Here is a 21543-nt window from a genome sequence, read left to right as displayed (position 1 = left end):
CCGTGTAGATCAGGACTAGATGCAGAGAGTGTGGCAGACAGAGAGGCCACATCCACCTGGTTCCAAGAGCGCGCCCAGATGTTTTTAAGAAGGGGGGGCTTGGTGACTGGACTAAGGTGAAGGGAAAAGGAAATCAAGAAGTGATCGGACCAAGTGTAGGGGGAGATGGACAAGGAGGCTATTGGACAATTAAGGGACCAAATCTGATCAAGGATGTGACCCTGAATGTGAGTGGGGGAATGAACGTGGGAGTCAAAATTGAGGGAACGAAGAGTATCCGAGAATTCTTTAGAAGTCGAGCATTCTGCGGGGTCTGAGGGCCAAAAATTAACATCTCCTAATACCAAGATGGAGGAGTTGTTGACCACTAAAGGGGCCACCAGATCTTGGAATTCGGAGAGAAAATGTTGAGAAGGTTGAGGGGGCCGATACATAAGCAAGCAGGTGAGTGGGACTCTGAAAGACGGTGAACGGAAAACTAAAAAGTCTGATAAACCAATAGGGGAGAAAGTTAGAGGCTGAAAGGAGAATTCTATACGGGCAATCAGAGCGACGCCGCCGCCAGACTTGCCGGAGGGTCGGTCGGAGCGCTGAGCATAATATGAGGCAGGAAGGGCAGCTAACAGAGAAGGAAGGGAGTTGTCACAAAACCAGGTTTCCGTGAGAAATAGGAGATCCGGCTTGTGCGAGTCCAATAAGATGAAAAGTTCGTGACAGTGCTTTACTGCTGACCTAGTATTAAGATAGTAAACGCATAGGGTAGCTGGCAAGGGAGGAGCAGGGACATCGGAAGATGAACCAGGAAGGGGAGAAGGAAGGGGGGGTAAGGACGGGAAATAAGGGAGTGGACAAGGAGCTGTCAATCCCAGTCTAGCGATGTGCAAAATCGCAGAGTCAGCCAAAGGCCACGGGCCTTGGAGGTTGCGGAGCTGCACAGAAGAGTATTGTACTAATTGGGCATGGTGGGGAGCCCCTAGGCCCGGCCGGCCGCGGACGGGCGCAGATGGGCTTTCCTTTGGCGCGCCTTCGGTGCGCAGACGGCGCGCCCGCTGCGCTCGTCCGCTGCGTTTCCGGAAGATGCACATAATTTTTGCGGAAATGTTAACGGCAGGGGGAGTGTCGTCCCAAAAAGGGGCGTGGCCTGTTGGCTCGGCGAAATGGCGGCAATGGAGTTAATACTTTATCCCGTGGCAGCGCTAAGATCCGCTGCACGGGTATGTTAGGAGCGCAAGAGGTGCCCAGAAACAGAGCGCTGGGAGGATGTCGGGTACAATTTAAAATTACAATGAGAAAAGTGACACTCAAATTCTAAAATTAGCTTTGAAGTCGTGCTCCCGGCTTCCGCCTCAGGAGGTTCAGGTACAATTGTGAGACGCTAGCATTCAGCGTCCTTTTGTAGTGACGGCAGGGGGTGTGTCGTCCCAAAAAGGGGCGTGGCCTGTAGGCTCGGCGAAATGGCGGCAATGGAGTTAATACTTTATCCCGTGGCAGCGCTAAGATCCGTTGCACGGGTATGTCAGGAGCGTAAGAGGTGCCCAGAAACAGAGCGCTGGGAGGATGTCGGGTACAATTTAAAATTACAATGAGAAAAGTGACACTCAAATTCTAAAATTAGCTTTGAAGTTTTGCTCCCGGCTTCCGCCTCAGGAGGTTCAGGTACAATGATGTGATGAAGTCGGAGTACTTAGACGCCGCCCTCTTGCACTGACGTCAGTTCTTATACATAGCTTTCCGCGCCAGGAACGAAGAGCCATGCAAGAAACCAACAGTGGTGCCATGAAACTAGGGCCCTGAAAGGGATGACCTTAACCCTACATATCGGTTCGCACAACGGGGAGGATGGGTGGGGCGGTAAGGAATCTAACCAACTAATGTTTCTTAAAGATATATTGCTACCGAATGTAAATAACTTGTGCATCTGAAAGAAACATGTTAGTTAGATTCCTTACCTTAGAATAGATACCCCAGCAATACCAACCCCGGTGGTGGGTCTGCGAACCAAGATCACACCAGGAAGTCCTGGAGAACGGAACGGCCAAAGAAGCCGTCTCTCCAGACTTGGCTGTCCAGGCAGTAATACTTGGCAAACGTGTGCAGCGAGGCCCGTGTCGCTGCGTGACAAATGTCCTGCAAAGGGACTCCCCGTCTCAGGGCAGTAGTAGCCGCTGTGGCCCGAGTGGCATGGGCGCTCAGCCCCACAGGAGGCTCCTTCTTAGCCAAAGAATAACAGGCCTTAATGCACAAAAAGACCCACCGAGAGATGGTTCGCTTGTGCACCGTCCGCCCATTCTTAGCGCCCATTTAACCAACAAAGACTTGGTCATCCACCCGGAACTGTTTCGTGCGGTCCAGATAGAAGGACAGCGCTTGTTTTGGGTCCAGACGGTGGAGCCTCTCTTCCTCTTTCGAGGGATCCGGAGGCGGAAAGAAGGTGGGCAGCGTAACAGACTGGCCGATGTGAAAGGCAGTAACCACCTTAGGGAGAAAGGAAGGATGAGTCCTGAGAACAACCTTGTCCGGATGGACAGACAGGAAAGGAGGCTTAGAAGACAGAGGCTGGATCTCACTCACCCGTCTAGCATAGGTGATGGCAACCAGGAAAGCAGTCTTAAGAGTCAGAAGACGAAGAGGGAAATTATGAAGTAGCTCAAAGGGAGTGCACATCAGATAGGTTAACACCAGGTTCAAATCCCACTGAGGCATTACGAAAGGGACAGGAGTAAACATATGAGTAATGCCTTTAAAGAATCAAGCAACAACAGGGGAAATGAAAAGAGAAGGCTGATCAGAAAGCCGTAAAAAGGCAGAAATAGCAGAAAGATATCCCTTGAGGGTGCCCAGAGCAGTGCCCTGCTGGGCCAGGGAAAGAAGAAAGAGGAGAACCTCAGAAAGAGGGGAGAAAAGGGGATCCACAGCCTTTGCTGTGCACCATGCCACAAATTTGTTCCACCTGCAGGCATATACCGTTTTAGTGGAGGGACCCCTGGCTGCCAGAATGACATCACAGACTTCAGGAGGCAAGTCAAATGGCATCAACTGTCACCGCTCAATCTCCACGCATGGAGGTGGAGGCTGGACAGGTTCGAGTGGAGAACCGTCCCCTGTTGCTGCGATAGAAGGTCCTCCTGAACATTCAGTCGAACCGGGGGATCGATCGTTAGACTGAGTAGCTCGGGATACCAGTATCTTCGTGCCCAATTCGGAGCCACAAGGATGATTTGGGCCCGGTCGCGCCTGATCTTCTTCAGCACTCTGGGCAGAAGTGGTATAGGCAGAAAGGCAAACAACAGACCGCGACTCCACTCGCGACGAAATGCGTCTCCGAGCGAGTGCCGCCTTGGAAATTCCAACGCACAGAACTGATGACATTGCTCATTCTCATCGGTGGCGAATAGTTCTAACCAAGGCTCTCCCCACTGCCGAAAGAGGCCTTGCGCCACGTCAGAGTTCAGACGCCATTCGTGATCCATCATGCACCAGCGGCTGAGTTCATCCGCCCTGGCGTTCAGAGAGACCGCCAGGTGTTGAACCACCGGGGTGATGCCCTGATGAACAAGTTACTTACCTTCGGTAACGATGTATCTGTAAGAAACATTAGTTAGTTAGATTCTTCACCTTAGAATATTCCCAGGCGTCAGACTGGATCCGGAAGATTTTTCGTCAGCAATACCCCTTGCGCGTCGCTAGGCATCGTCTGCGGCTCCGCGTCCGTCGTCGGCGTCGTGCGCCGGAATGACGTCGTCGGAGTACTTAGACGCCGCCCTCGCGCGCTGACGTCAGTTCTTGTACATAGTCTTCCGCGCCAGGAACGCAGAGCCATGCAAGATACCGACACTGGTGCCAAAAAAGTCTAGGGCCCTGAAAGGGATAGCCTTAACCCTAGATATCAGTTCGCAGAACGGGGAGGATGGGTGGGTCGGTGAGGAATCTAACTAACTAATGTTTCTTACAGATACATCGTTACCGAAGGTAAGTAACTTGTTCATCTGAAAGAAACACGTTAGTTAGATTCCTCACCTTAGAATAGATACCCAAGCAATACCATCCCCGGTGGTGGGTCTGCGAACCAAGATCGCACCAGAAAGTCCTGGAGGACAGAACGGCCAAAGAAGCCATCCCTCCGGACTTGGCTGTCTAGGCAATAATGCCTGGCAAACGTGTGTAGCGGAGCCCACGTAGCCGCCTGACAGATGTCCTGCAAAGGGACTCCCCGTCCCAAAGCAGTAGTAGCCGCTGTAGCCCGAGTGGAATGGGCGCGCAGCACAACAGGAGGGTCCTTTTTCGCCAAGGAGTAACAGATTTTGATGCACAAAACGACCCACCGGGAGATGGTCCGTTTGTGCACAGCTTTTCCCTTCTTAGCACCCACGTATCCAACGAAAAGTTGGTCGTCCACCCGGAACTGTTTTGTGCGGTCCAAATAAAAAGAGAGCGCACGTTTTCGGTCCAGACGGTGGAGCCTCTCTTCCTCTTTGGAAGGATGCGGAGGCGGAAAGAAGGTGGGCAAGGTGACAGACTGCCCAAGATGAAAGGGAGTCACCTCTTTCGGCAGAAAAGAAGGACGAGGCCCAAGGACAACCTTGTCCGGATGAACAGAGAGAAAAGGAGGCTTGGACGATAGAGCCTGGATGTAGGAAGGTGGATATCTGACTATGGTTACCCCCAATTTTTTGCCTAGTGTCTAGCTGGTTTTTCGACTTAGTTGGCCTGAGATCCTGCCATTCAGGATCTCAGCCTAGCTGCTCTGTCTTTAAAATGGACTCCATGTACCCTAGGTACATAACCAATTGGAACTGGATCCCCCTGTGAGCCCCTGTACCAGTGTACACTAGGTACCCAGGGCATTGGTGTATCTAAGGCCTACCAGGGGCTGAAGCATGTATTATGCCACCCCTGGCCTGGCCTAACAAATTTGACACAACAGGCTGATCACTCAGCTGGGGTAAGTTGGTGTAACCACCTCTTACTTAGGTGTAGTATACCTATACCTAACCTTAAATGGGACACCTGGTAACCTATAAGTCACTCCTATGGCAGGCCTTGACAATCCTGAAGGCAGAGTGCTTGGTTCCATGTGAGATGGTGCTCTGGCATGAGCTGAGCCTGTTTGCAGTGGTCGGAACAACTTCCTTCTACCGTTTTCAGATATCGTCATACCATATACTCTTAAGTGCATTATGAACCTCGCGGTTAAATGCTATCTTTGGTTTGGCTTTATCAAAACATGTCGAGTAAGGTGTCATACGAATTGGAATACTAACCCCTCGCCAATTCTGGCGACGGGGTTAGCATTCCACCCTTCTAGAGGGACACGATATGTACAGTACCTGAAACCCGGGTAAAATCAGACATAGCCTCAGCTCCACAAAATGGATGCTGCCACCACAGACACAAGTCTGCCCTCCTGCTGCTGGGAGTCCTTCCAGCTTGGGAGACGTGGACAAAGGGTTTCCTGCCAGGGGAGGTGCGAGCACCACCCCAGACAGGATTTTGTGTATTGGTCAGGTAGGGCTTGAAAGGAAACAGACACGCCTGAGGCTCACAAGGAGCCTCGGTGCATATGCCAGTTCAAACCGGTCCTGGCTCACACCAGCCCCGGACCTGGGGCGAGCTGGACAAAGGATTGGGGGTGTAACCACCCCCCTTCCTGGTCCCACCCTTAGGGAGGGACCTAGCAGGTAGTCCGGCCCCTAGAATCCGCTTAAAGGTAGGAGCTGTGTCTTAAGACTTCAGACATCCTGGAATCAACAAACACAAGAAGAAGACGGGAACTTCGACGCTCTGCTGCACAGAGGACAGAAGGAAATCTCCCCTATGGTCAGGGAGTGACCATCTTGCTAACACAAGCACCAACCAGCTACTCGACGTCTGCTTTGCCGCCGCCTCCCGCTGGAGCCCGAGCCCAGAGCCCGACAAGACCTGGACCTCCAGACCTCTCACAGCCCGATCCACAGTCCCTGCAAAGAAGGAACCTGTGGAGGCACCGAGACACGTGTTGCCAGCCATCTTGAAAGACCGACGACAAGCTGCAAGCGCGACAACAGAGGCTCCCTCCAAGTTGTGCTTTGGGTCCTGAGAAGCCCAACATCCGAGCAGCATCTGCACCAAAGGTGAGCCCTCCAGCATATCCACGATCTGCGTGGGGCCCCTCTGCACTTTGCATCTCGACGCGCCTGCCCGGTCCCTGGCCCGTTGGCTAGTGGCCATTTTGGCGACCTAACTTGAAATCAACGACGCTGGTCTGGTTGCTCCAGACTGGCCCCAGCTGCTCTCCAAAGGAGCAGCCCCTCTGACCTTGCTGGTCAGAACAATCAGCTTTCCTCTCTTTCCACGACTCCTGCCTTTGCCAAGGCTTGTTTGCCTCTTTCGAGTCGCCGACACCGCCGACAGCGAGAGCCTGCGTGGGACAGCTCGTGAACCGACTCCTGGACGTCGTTGACCTTCAGGGACCACGTGGCTGCGGAGACAAGCTACCCCTCATCACCTGTTTGCACCCGACATCGACTGGTACCTACCTGGTGCCACGCCGGTCACTGGCTAGTGACTGTGAACACTGTCCCCTCTGCTGTCAGGTCTTCTACAACTCCGATCCACTCTTGGATCCACCGCATCTCTTCTGGACCGACCGCCTGCAGCATCTTTGTCATCAGGCTCCATTGAATCGACAGAAGAAACCCGACGCACTTCGAGACCTATGCACCCGCTTCCTGTGGGTGAGGTAACGCTGGCACTCCGGTGCCCAAGTGTAGAGAAACATCTCTAGTGTCTGTGTTTTGAATCTTAAATTCGTAGTCCATCCAGAAGACCCTTCTAGCAGTAACTTTTGAACTTTTACGCACCCATTGAAAACCTATGGGAGCACGCGTGTAACTTTCTTTCACTGGACACGCGACCCGTGGACCTCCTGGTCACTAACTGAAGTTAGCTCCTTGTAGGCCCAGCGATTCTAGAGGCCCTAGGCCTTTTCCCTTTCCTGTTCGTGGTACTTATACCACTATTTTAGTATATGGTTCGATCGGCCACCAGGGCCTATCCATATAAAGTGCAACTTCTGTATATTGTAATACTTTCTTGTTTAACGATTTGTGCTCCTGTGCTCATAAAGAGTCTAGGGGATACTTTGAGTAATAAATAAATACATATATATTTTGAATATATATCTGTGTGGTGTCCTTTCATTGGTAAAAAGGGGGGTTACATATGGTAAAACAGCTTGCTTAACACGCTTTAACGAGTTTAGCCTCAAAGACTGCTTAGCCTACGCTACCACTAGGGCAGCTAGTCCGAAAAGGTTGACTTACAACCACACCATAAGGGTTGCTTGGCATGGTACAAGGTGGTCACTTTAACTAGTGAACAGCATATACCAGGCCAACTTCTCACACTGGAGCTCACTCACCCGTCTAGCTGAGGTGATGGCAACCAGGAAAGCAGTCTTAAGCGTCAGAAGACGAAGAGGACAATTGTGAAGAGGCTCAAAGGGAGCGCACATCAGAAATGTGAGAACAAGATTCAAGTCCCACTGAGGCATTACGAAAGGAACAGGAGGGAACGTATGAGTAATGCCTTTAAGAAAGCGTTGAACCACAGGGGACTTGAAAAGAGAAGGCTGATCAGGAAGCCGTAAGAAGGCAGAGAGGGCAGCAAGATAACCTTTCAAGGTACCCAGGGCAGAGCCCTGCCGGGCCAAAGAAAGAAGAAAGAGGAGAACCTCAGAAAGAGGGGCGGAAAGGGGATCCACAGCCTTTGCTGTGCACCATGCCACAAATTTGTTCCACCGGCAGGCGTATACCGTCTTTGTGGATGGACGCCTGGCTGCCAGAATGACATCACAGACTTCAGGAGGCAAGTCAAATGGCATCAACTGCCGCCGCTCAATCTCCACGCATGGAGGTGGAGGCTGGACAGGTTCGGGTGGAGGACCGTCCCCTGCTGCTGCGACAGAAGATCCTCCCGAAGGGGCAGACGTATCGGAGGATCGGTCAACATACTGAGTAGCTCGGGATACCAGTACCTTCGTGCCAAATCCGAAGCCACCAAGATGACTCGGGCCCGCTCGTGCCTGATCTTCTTCAGCACTCTGGGCAGAAGTGGTATAGGCGGAAAGGCGTACAACAGACCGCAACTCCACTCGTGACGAAAAGCGTCGCCGAGCGAGTACCGCCTTGGAAATTCCAACGCGCAGAACTGCTGACATTGCGCGTTCTCTTCGGTGGCGAATAGATCTAACCAAGGCTCTCCCCACTGCAGAAAGAGACCTTGCGCCACGTCGGAGTGCAGACGCCATTCGTGATCCATCATGCACCGGCGGTTGAGTTAGTCTGATCTGGCGTTCAGAGAGCTCGCCAGATGTTGAACCACTAGGGTGACGCCTTGGTGTTCCAGCCATGTCCAGAGGTGCAGAGCCTCCTGACAAAGGGTCCACAACCCCACCCTGCCCTGTTTGTTGCAATACCACATGGCGGTGGTGTTGTCCGTGAACACCTGCACGACACTTCCCCTGACAGAGGGAAGGAAGGCTTTCAGTGCAAGTCGGATCGCTCTCAACTCCAACAGGTTGATGTGGAGACGAGACTCCGCCGGAGACCAGAGGCCTTTGATCTCCGCCTCTCCCATATGGCCACCCCATCCCAGGAGGGACGCATCCGTCACTACGACATGCTCCGGTTGGGGAAGGGAGAGGCTCTTGCCCGTGACCCAATCGCGGTCCGTGAGCCACCACTGCAACTGCTGTGCAGCGCCCTCTGAGATCAAGACATGGTCGGACAGGTTGCCGTGATGCTGGGCCCACTAAAACTTCAGGTCCCACTGCAGAGCCCGCATGCGCCGCCTGGCGTGATGCACTAGTAGGATGCAGGAGGCCATCAGCCCCAGAAGCCGCAACACTAGCAACACTGGAGTCCTGCGGGAAAGGTTTGTCAGGGTCTTGTTCAATATCAGCACCAGCAAGGGTCACATTTTACCGAAACTTTTTGGCACCTGCTTTAATTTTTCCCTCTGTGCTCTTATTGTTTAGTAATAGTAGTGAACTTCGAGTGTGCATTCTGTTTTGGATCTCCTGTTGTCTGGTACCGTCCAAACCTGCCCAATTTAAGATTCACCATTGCCTCCATGGGCCCTGCGGCAGACACAGCAAGATTGAAACAGCCGTCCTGTCTCCCGGAGCACAGCAGGCCAGGGAGACGCGGAGGATGGCAGCAAGGGATGGCGGGACAGCCAGCGCAGGAATCAGAGAGGTGCACTAATAAAGGACTTTGCTACACCCTGGCAGACGGGAAACCGCACATTCATTTTGTTGCTATTCTCCTCTAGATTGTACCCCATGATTTTTTCTATCTTTCTGCTTTAGTTACTGGATGCCTGCTCACAGTTTCAGCTTCAAAAAATTCTCTTCATCTTTGCATCAAAACCTCCTTATTCTTCTCTCACTTTCCTTTATACTCTTTTTTCCTAAGTCTTTTCCTTACCCTTAACCAACACTTCCTATAAGCTAGACACCTCTCAAGATCCTGCTTTTTTCTTTTATACCTAAACTGCCTCTATTTTTAAAAACCTAATGCTTCTAGCTCTATATCTTCAAAATACGTGGGGGATTTCTAAACAATAACTGGCGTTTTGCTATTTATGTACTAAAAGTAATCAACAAAGATATTTATTTGATATATATTACAATAAACCTGAAAATGCCAATAAAAATATGTTACAAAAAAAAGTAATCAACAAAGATAAAATTATTACCTTTTGGGTTCAGAAAATGGAGTTAATGTCGAGGTCCCCAAAACAGTTTTTGGTTCAAGAATTACATTTGGTTTATCTATTAACAAATGAGAAAACAATTGAGTTAAAGATAGGTAGATCAACTGTATCTCATTAAAGTAGAAGATTAACTTTTGTAATAAGCAGAACATGAAAGTAACAAGTTACTTACCCTCAGTAACATCTTATTCTGGTAGAGACAATATAGCTGCAGATTCCTTACCTTAGAATTATCCCCAGGCATAGGACTGGACCTGTAAATTGTTCGTGAGCAGTACCCTAGTGCATTGTAGGTGGTGGCGTTAGGCTTCACATGGCGTAATCCGCTTAAGAAGTGATGTGAGCAACACCCAAGCGCTCTGACGCCACACCAGAATTGCAGAGCCATGAAGAACACAGACCACTGGTGTGTGGAACTAGGGTGCTGAAAAAGGGAACAACCCTTAACTCTAAAAATCCTTTCGCTCAGAGGATGGGTGGGTCAGTAAGGAATCTGTGACTAGATAGAGTCTCTACCAGATAAGGCATTACCAAAGGTAAGAACTTTTCCATCTGATAAAATCTTCTAGCTGCAGATTCCTTATCTCAGAATAGATACCTAAGCAATACCACCTAAAGGTTCAGTCTGTCAACATGATTTTAAAACAGAAAGCTCAGCAGGACTGAATTAGTAAAGTGCCCATCCCAATGGGCCTGACTGTCCAGGCAGTAGTGTTTACTGAACATGTGAAGCGAGATGTCCAGGACTGGAATTCCACGTGCAAATGCAGTGGTCGCAGACTTTGCTCCGGTAGAATGAGTACACAAGCTCTCCGGGGGATGCTTCTTGGCCAATGTGTAGCAGATCTTAAGGCAGAATGTGATCCATCGGGAGATGGTTAATTTCTGCATGGCCTTTCATTTCATGGCTCTGACATATCCCATAAAGAGTTGATCGTGCACCCGGAACGTTTTTGTGCAGTCAAGGTAGGTTCTTTAGAGAGATGAGATAAAGGAGGAGAGGTAGGGGCAGAAAGGCGTACAAGTATGCCTGAGCTTCACTTGTGATGAAAAGCGTCTGACGTGAGAGCCGCCTTGGAAATTCTAGTGTGCAGAACTGCTGCTCAGCAGAGACGAACAGATCTAACCAAGGCTTTCCCCGCTGCTGAAAGAGACCTTGCACCACCTCCCGATGGAGAGGCCATTTGTGATGCGCTAGGCATATTCAGCTAAGTTTCTCTGCCCTGGTGATCAGACAGCCTGCCCGGCACTGAACCAACAGAGATGTGCCCTGCTGTTCCAGCCATGTCCAGAGGTGCAGGGCCTCTTGACAAAGGGTCCATGACCCCACCCCACCCTGTTTGTTGCAGTTCCACATGGAGGTGGTGTTGTAAGTGAACACTTGCACTAGCCTTCCCTTGATGGAGGGTAGAAAAGCTTTCAATGCCAGCCCGAACGCTCAGTGCTCCAACAGGTTGATATGTAGTCTGGATTCTGCAAGAGACTAGAGCTCTCTCATCTCCACCTCTCCCAGATGTCTGTTCCAGGCCAGGAGTGATGTGTCTGATGTTACTGTTAGATCTGGGTGGGGAAGGGAGGTGGGTCTGCCGCTGATCCAATCGTGGTTTGTTAACCACCACTGCAGATCTTTAGCAGTGACCTCCGAGATCTGGACCATGTTGGAAAGATTACCCCGATTCTGCGTCAACTTGAACTTCTGGTCCCACAACAGGGCCTGCATATGCAAGCGGGCCCGTGGGTGTTGCATCCTCACCCATGAGGAGGCTGGGAAGGTTGCATGTCTGGGTGGCACAGTGGGTAGAGACATGGCTGGAAACCCCTTCTGTTGCCAAGAAAGGAGCGAAAGGGGTTAGCGAGGGGCCAAGGAAAAGCACAAGGACCTGGCTGTAGTTCTGCTGTCCTTGAAGCACTCAAGCACCGAGTTCGCATTGTCACAAAAGGGACGCGAGCCATCAAAGGGCATGTCCATGAGGTAGGCTTGGACATCCCCTGAAATGCAAGTGGTTCTCTATCAAGTGTGGCGCCTATGGGCAACCAACTATTAAACAGTTCTGTCTAGTGAGTTGGTCATATACAGTCCACACCATATGGCGAACTGAACTGTGTCCCTCTTGTCAGCAATAGCTTGGGAGTGTATGGCCCGAGCCTCCTCCAAGAACATGGTCAGCACCTGTGCAACTGTGTCCCAGAGTGAGTGGGAGTATCAGCCCAAAAGCCAAGTGCCAGGCTGACAAAACATCTTCCCTAAGGTGTCCAGCTTCTTGGATTCCCTATCTAAAGGGGCAGTAGGGAATGCACCAGGATTTAGTTTGCATGTGGAGGCTTGGACTACCAAGGTTCCCTGGGAGAGGTGTTGGATGAGGAAGTTGTGGTCCCCTGGGATGGGGTGATTGTGTCAGTCTATTGTCCTATTCAAAGGAGCCCCTGTGCAGAGCTTGTTCCAGGCCTCGAATAGGACATCTGTAAGAATTTTGTTAAACAGGATAAGTGGTTTGGATGGGGTGGCTCCCAGTTGAAGCATCTCCGTCAAGACATTCATCTCGACAGCCACAGATGGTAGATTAAGGTCCAGGATATCCGCCTCCCTCATTACCTTAGCAAATGAGGTTCCCTCCTCAATAGCCGCAGCAGGAGGAGAGACCAAGCCAGTATCTGGGGGAGATGTCCAGTCCACTGTCATCTGCCAAATCTTCACACCTGTTGCTCTCAGTTGGCATTAAGGGCTGGCATTCATAAGGGTTTAGTGGCACCTCCCAATCTTCCCCAAGTCCTAGCCCACAGGAATAGGGCTCAGGCCCTAGCCAGGAGGGGATGGCTTCAGTTAGCACTAGAGTCAGCATCCGAAGACCCAATCCAGCTCTGTGTCGGAGTTGGGGATAAAAATGGGGGCAGCTACATGCCGCCTACTCAATCCCAGCATGCCTTCATAAAGCAGGCATCTGCCCGTCCCCCTCCTGCACATGCTACGGTCACAAGCCGGCGGATTTCTTTCACATGGTATGGGAATGTCCACACTTGGCCCGCTTCCGCAAGGGCATTGAAGAAGAACTCACCGACATCTTGGTGTGGGAGGTCCCTCATGACCCACAACATACACTTCTGGGGATCACAGACGGGTAGGACGGGTCCCGCAATGAGAAACTGTTTTTCAACACGGCAATGGTGGTGGCCTGGAAACTGCCACTCTGCCCAACATCAGGTCTTGGCGGAAGGGGGTGGAATGGTGTGCAGCGCAAGAGAAACCCATGTATGAGGCGCGGGGATGCCCAAAGAAATATCAAAGGGTGTGGGGCAAATGGCTGGGTACCGCGGTTTAACTTATGTGTCCCGCCTAATGTCCATATTGTTTGCACTTTCAAGGGTCGCACGCAGTGTGATGAATCAAACAAATGATTGTAAAGTTGTGATCCTCCTGTAGTGTGCTCTATCGCAGGCTTTGATCTCATGTTTGAAAATCAATAAAATTGTTTATAAAAAAAAAAAATGGGGGCAGCACCACCAGGAATGTTGGCAGAGGGACCTGTGCTGGGAATGGTCGGGATGCCTTAACCGGCGTCGGTGAGGATCTGTCTGGGGCGAACCCACCAGCAGAAAACCAGTTGGGGCCCCAAAAGCAGGCTAGTGGGGACAGGCCGCCCAAATATGAGGTGCATGACATAATAAAACTCAAGGAGTTGGGTGGGGGTCACTCTGGATCCAGAAAATGCAGAGAGGCTAGGGTACTGCTCACAAAAAACTTCCGGAACCAGTCTGACACCTGGGGATAATTGTAAAGTAAGGAATCTGCGGCTAGACGTCTCTTACATTAATTGGGTTCGGTATTTATGGAACATGTTTGTGAACAAGTTACTTACCTTCGGTAACACCTAATATAGTTGAGACTCTCTGTAGGAAAGTAGGATCTTTTTGACATAGTTGCCTCCACTTTTTACCTGGTGTCAGAGTGTTTAGACTGTAGTACACTGGGATCCTGCTAACCAGGACTCCAGTGTTGGTGCGCTGTCCTCTAAATTGACTGGTAAGTAATTTGTACACTCCACAAATGGCATACTGGTGGACCCCTGTAAGTCCCTAGTATATGGTACTAAGGTACCTAGGCCATTGGTACACCAGGAGTCTCCCATGGGCTGCAGAATGCATTATGCCACCCATGGGAGCCCGTGCAAACTGTGTCTGCAGGTCTGCCATTGCAGTTGTGTGAAATGGTGCATACACCTTTTACTTACTTCAGATATAAGGTTTACCCTATATCCTGGACACAGCACTTAAAACCTAAACCCCTAAGGTAGGACCCTACAAACCCCAGACTCTTTTCTCTAGGCTTTGTAAGTGCATGTAAGCCATTTTAAGGAACGTAGTGTACACTGGGAAACTTGAGTTGCCCAACTACATAATGCTTTCACCGAACCTGGTCATGTTTGGTATCAAACATGTTGGAATTATGCAACCACGCCAATTCCAGTGTTAGTTGAAAGATACCATGTACTGGGCCGCCAGGTCTACCTGTGTAGTCTTGCAGGGCCTGTTAGCAAGCCAGTGCTGCTGCGGGCCCAGACACTGTTCTGTCCTCCTGCTGATGAGACTAACACGGCCAGTTGAAGTCAGGACAAAGGATTTCCTGTAGAGGAGTGGTTCAGCCACCTCTCCTTTAGAATTAGGTGTCTCTAAGCTAGGGTAGGGGTATTTCCAGGCGCCACCAGACTTCTTTGAAAGGCACATTTGGTGCCCTCCTTGAATAAACTTGTTTGCCACAGTTCAGGAGCCCTTGACTCTTGCTGTGGCACAAAACCACACAAAGGACATGGGAGTGACCACCCCCCTGCCCAGCACATCCCCAGGGAGGTGCCCAGAGCTAAACTAGGTTACCACTTGATTATGCAATCTTGAAAGCAAGATAAGCAGAAGCCTCTGGGAGCATCTTACTGGTCACACTATCAGAGTAGCATCCATGACCCCCCACCCCCTGATAAGTGGATCACTGCAGATGATATCCAACCCTCTTCCTGAGTTACGCAAGGGCTCTCCTGAGGGTGGGAGCCTAGATTCGTCTGAAGTTGGATTCCGCTGCAAGACTGTTGTTCAGTATCCTTCCTAAAGACTCTTCTGCTCCTGGACACTAGGCTCTGCTGTGAACTGTGCCGGATTCAAGACAAGACCGATCTGCAACCATCCTGCAATATGCTTGGCCGTGCATCCTCCAGAATCTCAAGGACATTTTGCGCATCAAGGACAGCTTGAAGGAATCTCCCTTGGAGTGAAGGAGTCCCTCCCTTGCAGCCGCAGGCACCTCAACATCGATGACCGGTCAGTGGATCCTGCGGTCCCAAGGACTATTCAAGGCTCTACAACACAGGTGGTGGTACGATAGTTCTCTTAAGGCGTGACATATTGTCTGTGCAACTTTTAAGACCGCAATCCCTCGTGGAGTTGCTGGAACTGCATCCCTGTGCACTGCGTCTGTCTGCCACTGCCAAAACTTGTTGGCTCTCCAGTATGAAGATCTTCGAGCTCCAAAAAGCCCCACCCTCAAGCCTCACCCTGCTGCAAAAACAACTTCCTTACTACATCTCCAGCGACGTGGGCATCCATCTTTGCTGTTCTGCCGAGGCCTCTTTGCTACTTCCTGTGCCTCCTATTTTGTCGCCTCGTCTCAGCAGCTGCATCTCCAAGTCTCCATCCTACCCTGAAGTATCCTCGAGAAGGGTGAGCATTGTGATCCTGCACCTCCTGGACGACTCCGGGTGGTTTAGACTCTGTCTCCTCCCTCCTCAGGTGCTCCTTGTTCTGAATCCACGCCTAGGTTCCACCGACCTGTTTCACGGGTCACGGTAGCAGCTGGACTTTCGAAGATCACCATTGATTTCAACAGGCGATTCCGACACAACTTCACACCTATGCACCCAGGCTCCCTGGTGTAGGTATCAAGCTTCGCGGTGTATCCACAGGTCGGGGAGCTCTCCAATCCTCCCTGGTTCCTAAGTGTTTCCTAGGGGTCCTTAGGGAAGGAACCTAAATTCTGAAAAAATCCTAACCACAACTTCCCCATGCTTTCCTATGGCACTCACCTGGGGTATCACCTCTGCACCCGGGTGCCTAGGGACTCCTAGTTACTTATCTTGGGTAGTTCCATCCTTCCCCTGGCCTACAGATCTTTGGTTGGTAGTCTTGACGTTAGGTACCACTTTCACATTCCACTTACTTTGGGGCCATGTATTTGATATGCTTTACTTGCTTGTTTTGTTGATGTATTTACTGTTTATGCACATCTCTAGGTAGGAGATAATCCAAAGTAGTTTTAGTGTTGGTAGAACTTCCCCCTGGAAATACTGTGTAAATATTATGCTACTCCCCTGGCTGCTGCATCAGCTGATGCCAAGAAGGGTTGAGATAGAAAATTGGGCCATGTAGGTAGAGTCTAATGGCCCTTAAAATGGGCCGCCTGGAGCAAAATAATGTGTGACTATTTCTATAATCTTCTAGGGAAGATACTTTTTGCTTTACAGAGTCATAGAGTCAAGAGCTGATGAAGATTCTCGTTGATCTGGCCCAGTTGTTCATTGGTTTTGAAATTTGCAGTTTCTTGTGAGAGCTCCATTTCACGAAGTTCATTTAATATCTGATTTAAAGTTATCTCAATCATGGAAGCTGGTATTTGGTGTATTGTTGTGAGAGCCGGAATACCTGTTTCCCTCGGAGTATCGCTTTTTGGGGAGTCTTTTTCCAAGGCGAATATTGCGATCAAATCAGTATTTACAATGTGTTGGGAGCTAGTTGCATCGGGCAAGTTTCCCAATGAATAAAGGATATGCCTGCTTCCCATTTTCTTTGAGCATTCCCTCTGAACGTGTGGTGGTCTGGTTTATGAGATCTCTTTCTACCGTGATTAGAGGAGAGATGCTGAGACTGTCAGAGCTTTTTGTGGGCTCCATCCTGCCTTCAACCCCCCGGGTAAGGTCGTGGCCAAATCTATCCGGCGATGGAGATGGAGAAGATTGATTCAGCGTTCGGGATCCGTTTTCACCAGTTTGTTTTTTCAGTCTGTGGTTTCTTCCTCGTTGCATGCTTTTTCACTGATGGATCTCTTCAGATTTGCTTAATTAGGGCATTAGTTGTCAGAGTAATGTATGGCTTGAGGTGGCTTTATGTACTATGGTTGGAGGATACTGGAGTTGTTACGAGTAAGCCGAAATCTGCATCCGTGGTACACAGACGGCTTCTGCAACCAGCTTGTTCTTCCTCCCCTTGAGAGGAGTCCTAGAGCTCCCCCTCAAACTGCTTCAAACCCTCCTTGTTTGATAGTCCAATTAAACAAGGCAAGTGAGATCAGCTACCCGGGCACTTTCTTATGTCAGCGTGATCTGCTACTTCGATCAGCTACTTTGACCTCGCTTTCTCCAGGTTTTAGCAGATAAGAGTAAGTGTCACAACTCCTTTCTTTTTCAAGAGCAATTAGTTACAACAGATCACCTCCTCTCTGTCAGTTCTTTGTCCTGCTCTTTGTCTGTTTTACCCCTGCTATCCTGAAAATTTACAGAGATCCAGTAGCCAAAATACTTAGCAATGCACCGAGGAGAGAGAGAAAAAAAGAGTTAGCAAGAGAAAAGAAGGTAGTAGACTCACCACTCTGTCCCCCTGAGTTTGAGTGGATAGTGCCACTTTCAGATGTCACATGTTCAGGGCTCCCATTTATTGCTCCTCTTATTTTTTAACCTAACCAGCTGGCTCTGCTGACAACTAATTGGGTCTCTCTCCACTAAGTGCCAATGGGGTCAATGTGGTCGATATCACCCGCTATAAGTGCATAATTCCGGCTTGAGATGCTTAGATCAATCCATTCTGAAAGCCGAACCTGATTTCTCCAAACCCCCAAAGTCTTTAGGACTCGCTCAGTCTTCTACTGCCAACACATTCACCACTCTAGAGCTGCCCGCCGAGCATAGCCACTGCTCACCTGGCTGCAGCGTACTACTGCAAGTCGCTGAGCCACTGAACTGCTATCCCCATTATTCCCACTCAGCCTCAGCTCAGCCTGGATCCACAGCTCTCCTTGCATTACAGGCTATGGGTACGGCTACCGGCTGTCGAATACAGGATACCGGAATGCAAAAAAAAAAAGAATTTCAGGCAACAGATAGCGACTCCCTCCGGGATGCTCGCCGTGGTCCTCACAGCTTCCAGCAATCACTTGTGCCTCAGGTAACCGGCCATCCTGCTCCCCCTCCCCGGAAGAGAGTGCAACCATGCAGCATGACGGGAGCTCTACGTGGTTGGAGCCCTCGATCCTGAAGCTAGATAAATTATTGTAAGTCTTAAGATCAGGGAACAGACTTCATATAGTCAGCTATTATTGCTCTATAGAAGATGAGACGACGGCGCTGCAAAAAGTAGGAAATATACTAATTCCACTAGCTGGGCTAGTAGTCATAGCAGGAGATTTTAAGTTAGGGCAAGACTCTTCTTGTAATAATAAGAGACAAAACAAACCCAAAACTTTTAGACAATTGAGAAAAATAATTTGAGATTTAGCACTAGTAGACCCCTGAAGTACCCAGCATCCGGACATAAGAGAAAATACATGCTTCTCGAAAAGATATAACACTGCATCAAGAATTGATTTCTTTTTAGTTTCCCAACAATGGGAAAAGGGAAGATCATGGATTATTACTAACCTCTTCTCTGATCATTTGGTCCCTGTGACTGAAATAAAATTATAGGCAAATGTAGGGGAACGCTCGAGGTGGAGGGAGGACAAAACTCCTGACTTAGGCATGCTGGGTTAAAAATATAATAATAATAATAAACTTTATTGCTTGGTTAAAAAAAAAAACCTTTGCAATCCACTACATTATGAGATGACATATGTCCAAGTAGATAAGCAGCACGTTTTGTGTAAAAGAAAGATTTGATTAAATACGTTAAAAAGTTACAATATTACCATAAGACTGTATAGGTTCTAAAAATGGGATTCAGTTCAATCAGTAAAGTGCATTGAGTAACATAGAAAAAATACAGCCTAAAGGTTTGGAGTCCATTCTCCATTCAATATTACTAAGACAAATATAAATCTCTATAAAGTTGATTTTAAAAAGTCTTGGTATGGGCTGGTTCATTTAACCTCACCACTCAGGGGCAGCATCCCAACTAGGTCTCTGATCAAGTATACAGTTTTTTGTCACTTTCGTTATTCTTTTGCCGGCCTGATCCATGAACCTTACTAAGGCATAATTTAGCTCAGGATTGTGTGAGTTGAAACTTGCTAAAACTGCGGCTCTGCAGGATCTAATTTCCATTTTGTTCCAAATTTTCCTTAGGAGGGACCTTCTTTTCTGCATCAGGCTTGTACATAGACAAAGAATATGGATTATGTCTTCCCTGTGTTTTCCACAAAGGCGGCATTGTTGCTGAGTTTGGTCTCTTTTCCACTTTGGCAGGTGACAAAGCAGGTTGGACACTGCCAGTCTTAATTTTAAAAAACAGAATTTAGTATGTGCAGAGAATGGTAAAATTAGGTACCCCTGGGGAGACAGATTGGAGTACGTGTTGAGAGTTAGCCAACCGTGTGACCTTTTTGCGAGGCATGATTTGTCCTCTACTACAGAGAGTTTTGTCATACTTATTTTTGCTAGTCTTTTAAATTAGCCTTGGCTAATTTGCAAATCCCAGGCTTCTTTTAAGTTCAAAGTTGCCAGGCCTTTGGCCCAGTATGTGTGCCCCGAATGCCATTGGTTTGTAGATATATTAGACCAAAGATATTGTGCCAGGCTTCCGACTTTTGATGACCTTAGTTTGTGGCAGTTTATTAAAAAACTCATTAGTCTCGCCAGAGATTGATTACTGATGCCCAATTTAAGCCTGATCTGTGCTGATTAGGTGTTTTTTGGAAGCTTAAGCACTGTTCTAAAGATTTTTGCAATAATTGTATTTAAGTTGCCGCTGTATGATAGGGTGGGAATAACTTTCGCCTGGGCTGTCTGCAGAATAGGGGTAAATGTTGGTCCGAACAGTTTCTTATAGATGGAGCTGAGAGTGCTACTTCCTTCTTTTTTTGCTCTTCTAACTGAGTTTTGTAGCCGCCGTTGTTATTAAAAAAGACACCTAAATATTTTTGACAAGGTGCTTCTTCAATTTTCTCCATGTTTTTAAACCCAAACCGTTTTCCGGGACCTACCGAGACGCGCCGCCAAGATTTTTGTTTTTTTGTTATTTATCTGAAGCTCGTTCCGTATAGAATACTCAGCAGTTGCATCCATTAATCTTTGCAGACCTATTTTTGTGTTGCTTAAAAGGACCACATCGTCTGCATATAAGAGGCTTGACAGCCGGAAACTGGCAAGTTTAGGAGCATGGGAATTTATTTTATTAAGTGCCTCAGGAAGATCTGATAGAAAAAGATTAAAAAGGGTAGGGGCCAAGACACATCCTTGTTTTAGACCTCTAGATGTTGTTATTCTACGTGATAGTCTCGAGCCGTCCCCAATTTTAATCCTGACCCAGGTGTCTTGGTGCAGCATCTGTATGGCTCTTACTAGGTCATGTGGTATGCCCAGACTGTGGAGTTTCTGCCAAAGCTTTGCCCTGTTGACATTGTCGAATGCGGCTTTATAGTGAATAAATCCCATATAAAGAGATCCTTTACTTGATTCCGCCTGATCTATCAGACAGGACAGTGACATGAGGTGGACTGATGTTCCTGTATCTATCATAAAGCCAGTTTGGTTTGGCGGAATTACTTGGTTTTCCTCCGCCCAAGCCCGTAGTGAGTTCAGCAAAATCCCGGCGAAATACTTTGCTTCATTATCAATGAGTGCAACCAGTCTGTAGTTCTCAGGGGCTTGCTTGTTTCCTCCTTTGAAGATTGGCACCAGGATAGATCCATTCCATAAGGGCGGAATAATGTTCTTTTGTAGGATGAAAGAGAACAAGGGAGCTAGCTTTGATGCCCAAAAAACTGGGTCCTACTTGTACAAAGCCGGGGGAATGTCTCCTGGGCCGGGAGCACCGTCTTGCCTGCCCTTTTTAATCAATTTTTCTAATGTCCTCCGCCTGGATTGTTAGTGTTTTAGTGCTGATTAAATGGCTGAATCTTGATGTTGTCTTGTTGGTTGATTTAGCGGGATACGAATCAGTAAGAGGAGCGACTTATGTTGTTATTGGCCTGCCCAAAGGACAAGAGTACATCCTTTCTAGATACGCCCACCACATTTCCTCGTCGCTGGTCAAAAGGGACTGCTGGTTGGGCACAAAAGTGAATATGCAGAAAAGAGCTCCACTCCGACTCCAAGATGTTTGAAGATGCCACTTTTATGGCCTTCCCGCCAATGCCATTGATAGTACGCCAGAACCTTTCCGAGTTATTCGACTTAATGTCTTGGTATAGTTTGGCCCAGAACGAGTTCCAGTTGTCCCTTTGAAGTTCTTTTTCTTTTAAAAATATGCAAACTTTGCTTACTGAATTATCACAGCGGAATGTGGCATCAGCCCCACCCTTTTCGGCTTGGGACCCCTGCAAGCCTTCCATTAGAGGGAAGGCAATATCTCAAAGCTGATATCGTGAAAACTAGAAAAGAAACCGCAAGATAATAACAGGAGCTGGACCAGGCAAGCCAGTTGCATTCATGAGTTTACTCACAGGCAACAGAATCCAGATTGAGAAAAGCCAGGCAGAGCATTAAAAACTTCTATGATCTCCAGTCAATAGTAAATCAGCACATGTGTTTACAAAAAAGGTATGAGGAAAGCTAACATGTGGGCACATTTTTGGCTTCGTCCGTAAAGAACAAGTTACTT

At 48.8% G+C, this 21543-nt stretch overlaps 1 protein-coding gene across 8 annotated transcripts in view; it reads right to left on the bottom strand.

The window, feature by feature from the left end:
* TDRD12 (tudor domain containing 12) overlaps positions 1 to 21543 on the bottom strand; it is a 3486095-nt gene that overhangs the window by 534362 nt on the left and 2930190 nt on the right. For all 8 annotated transcript variants that reach the window (XM_085639447.1, XM_085639446.1, XM_085639448.1 and 5 more), the window contains one exon: positions 9739 to 9814. In XM_085639447.1, coding sequence (XP_085495573.1) covers positions 9739 to 9814 — 76 coding nt within the window. The remainder of the gene's footprint in view (positions 1 to 9738; positions 9815 to 21543) is intronic.

This window comes from Triturus cristatus, chromosome 12 (genome assembly GCF_964204655.1).
Source record: "Triturus cristatus chromosome 12, aTriCri1.1, whole genome shotgun sequence".
In the NCBI taxonomy this organism is placed as follows: domain Eukaryota; kingdom Metazoa; phylum Chordata; class Amphibia; order Caudata; family Salamandridae; genus Triturus; species Triturus cristatus.
Note: the sequence above shows the minus strand (reverse complement) of the source record. Positions and strands in the feature narration are given on the sequence as shown.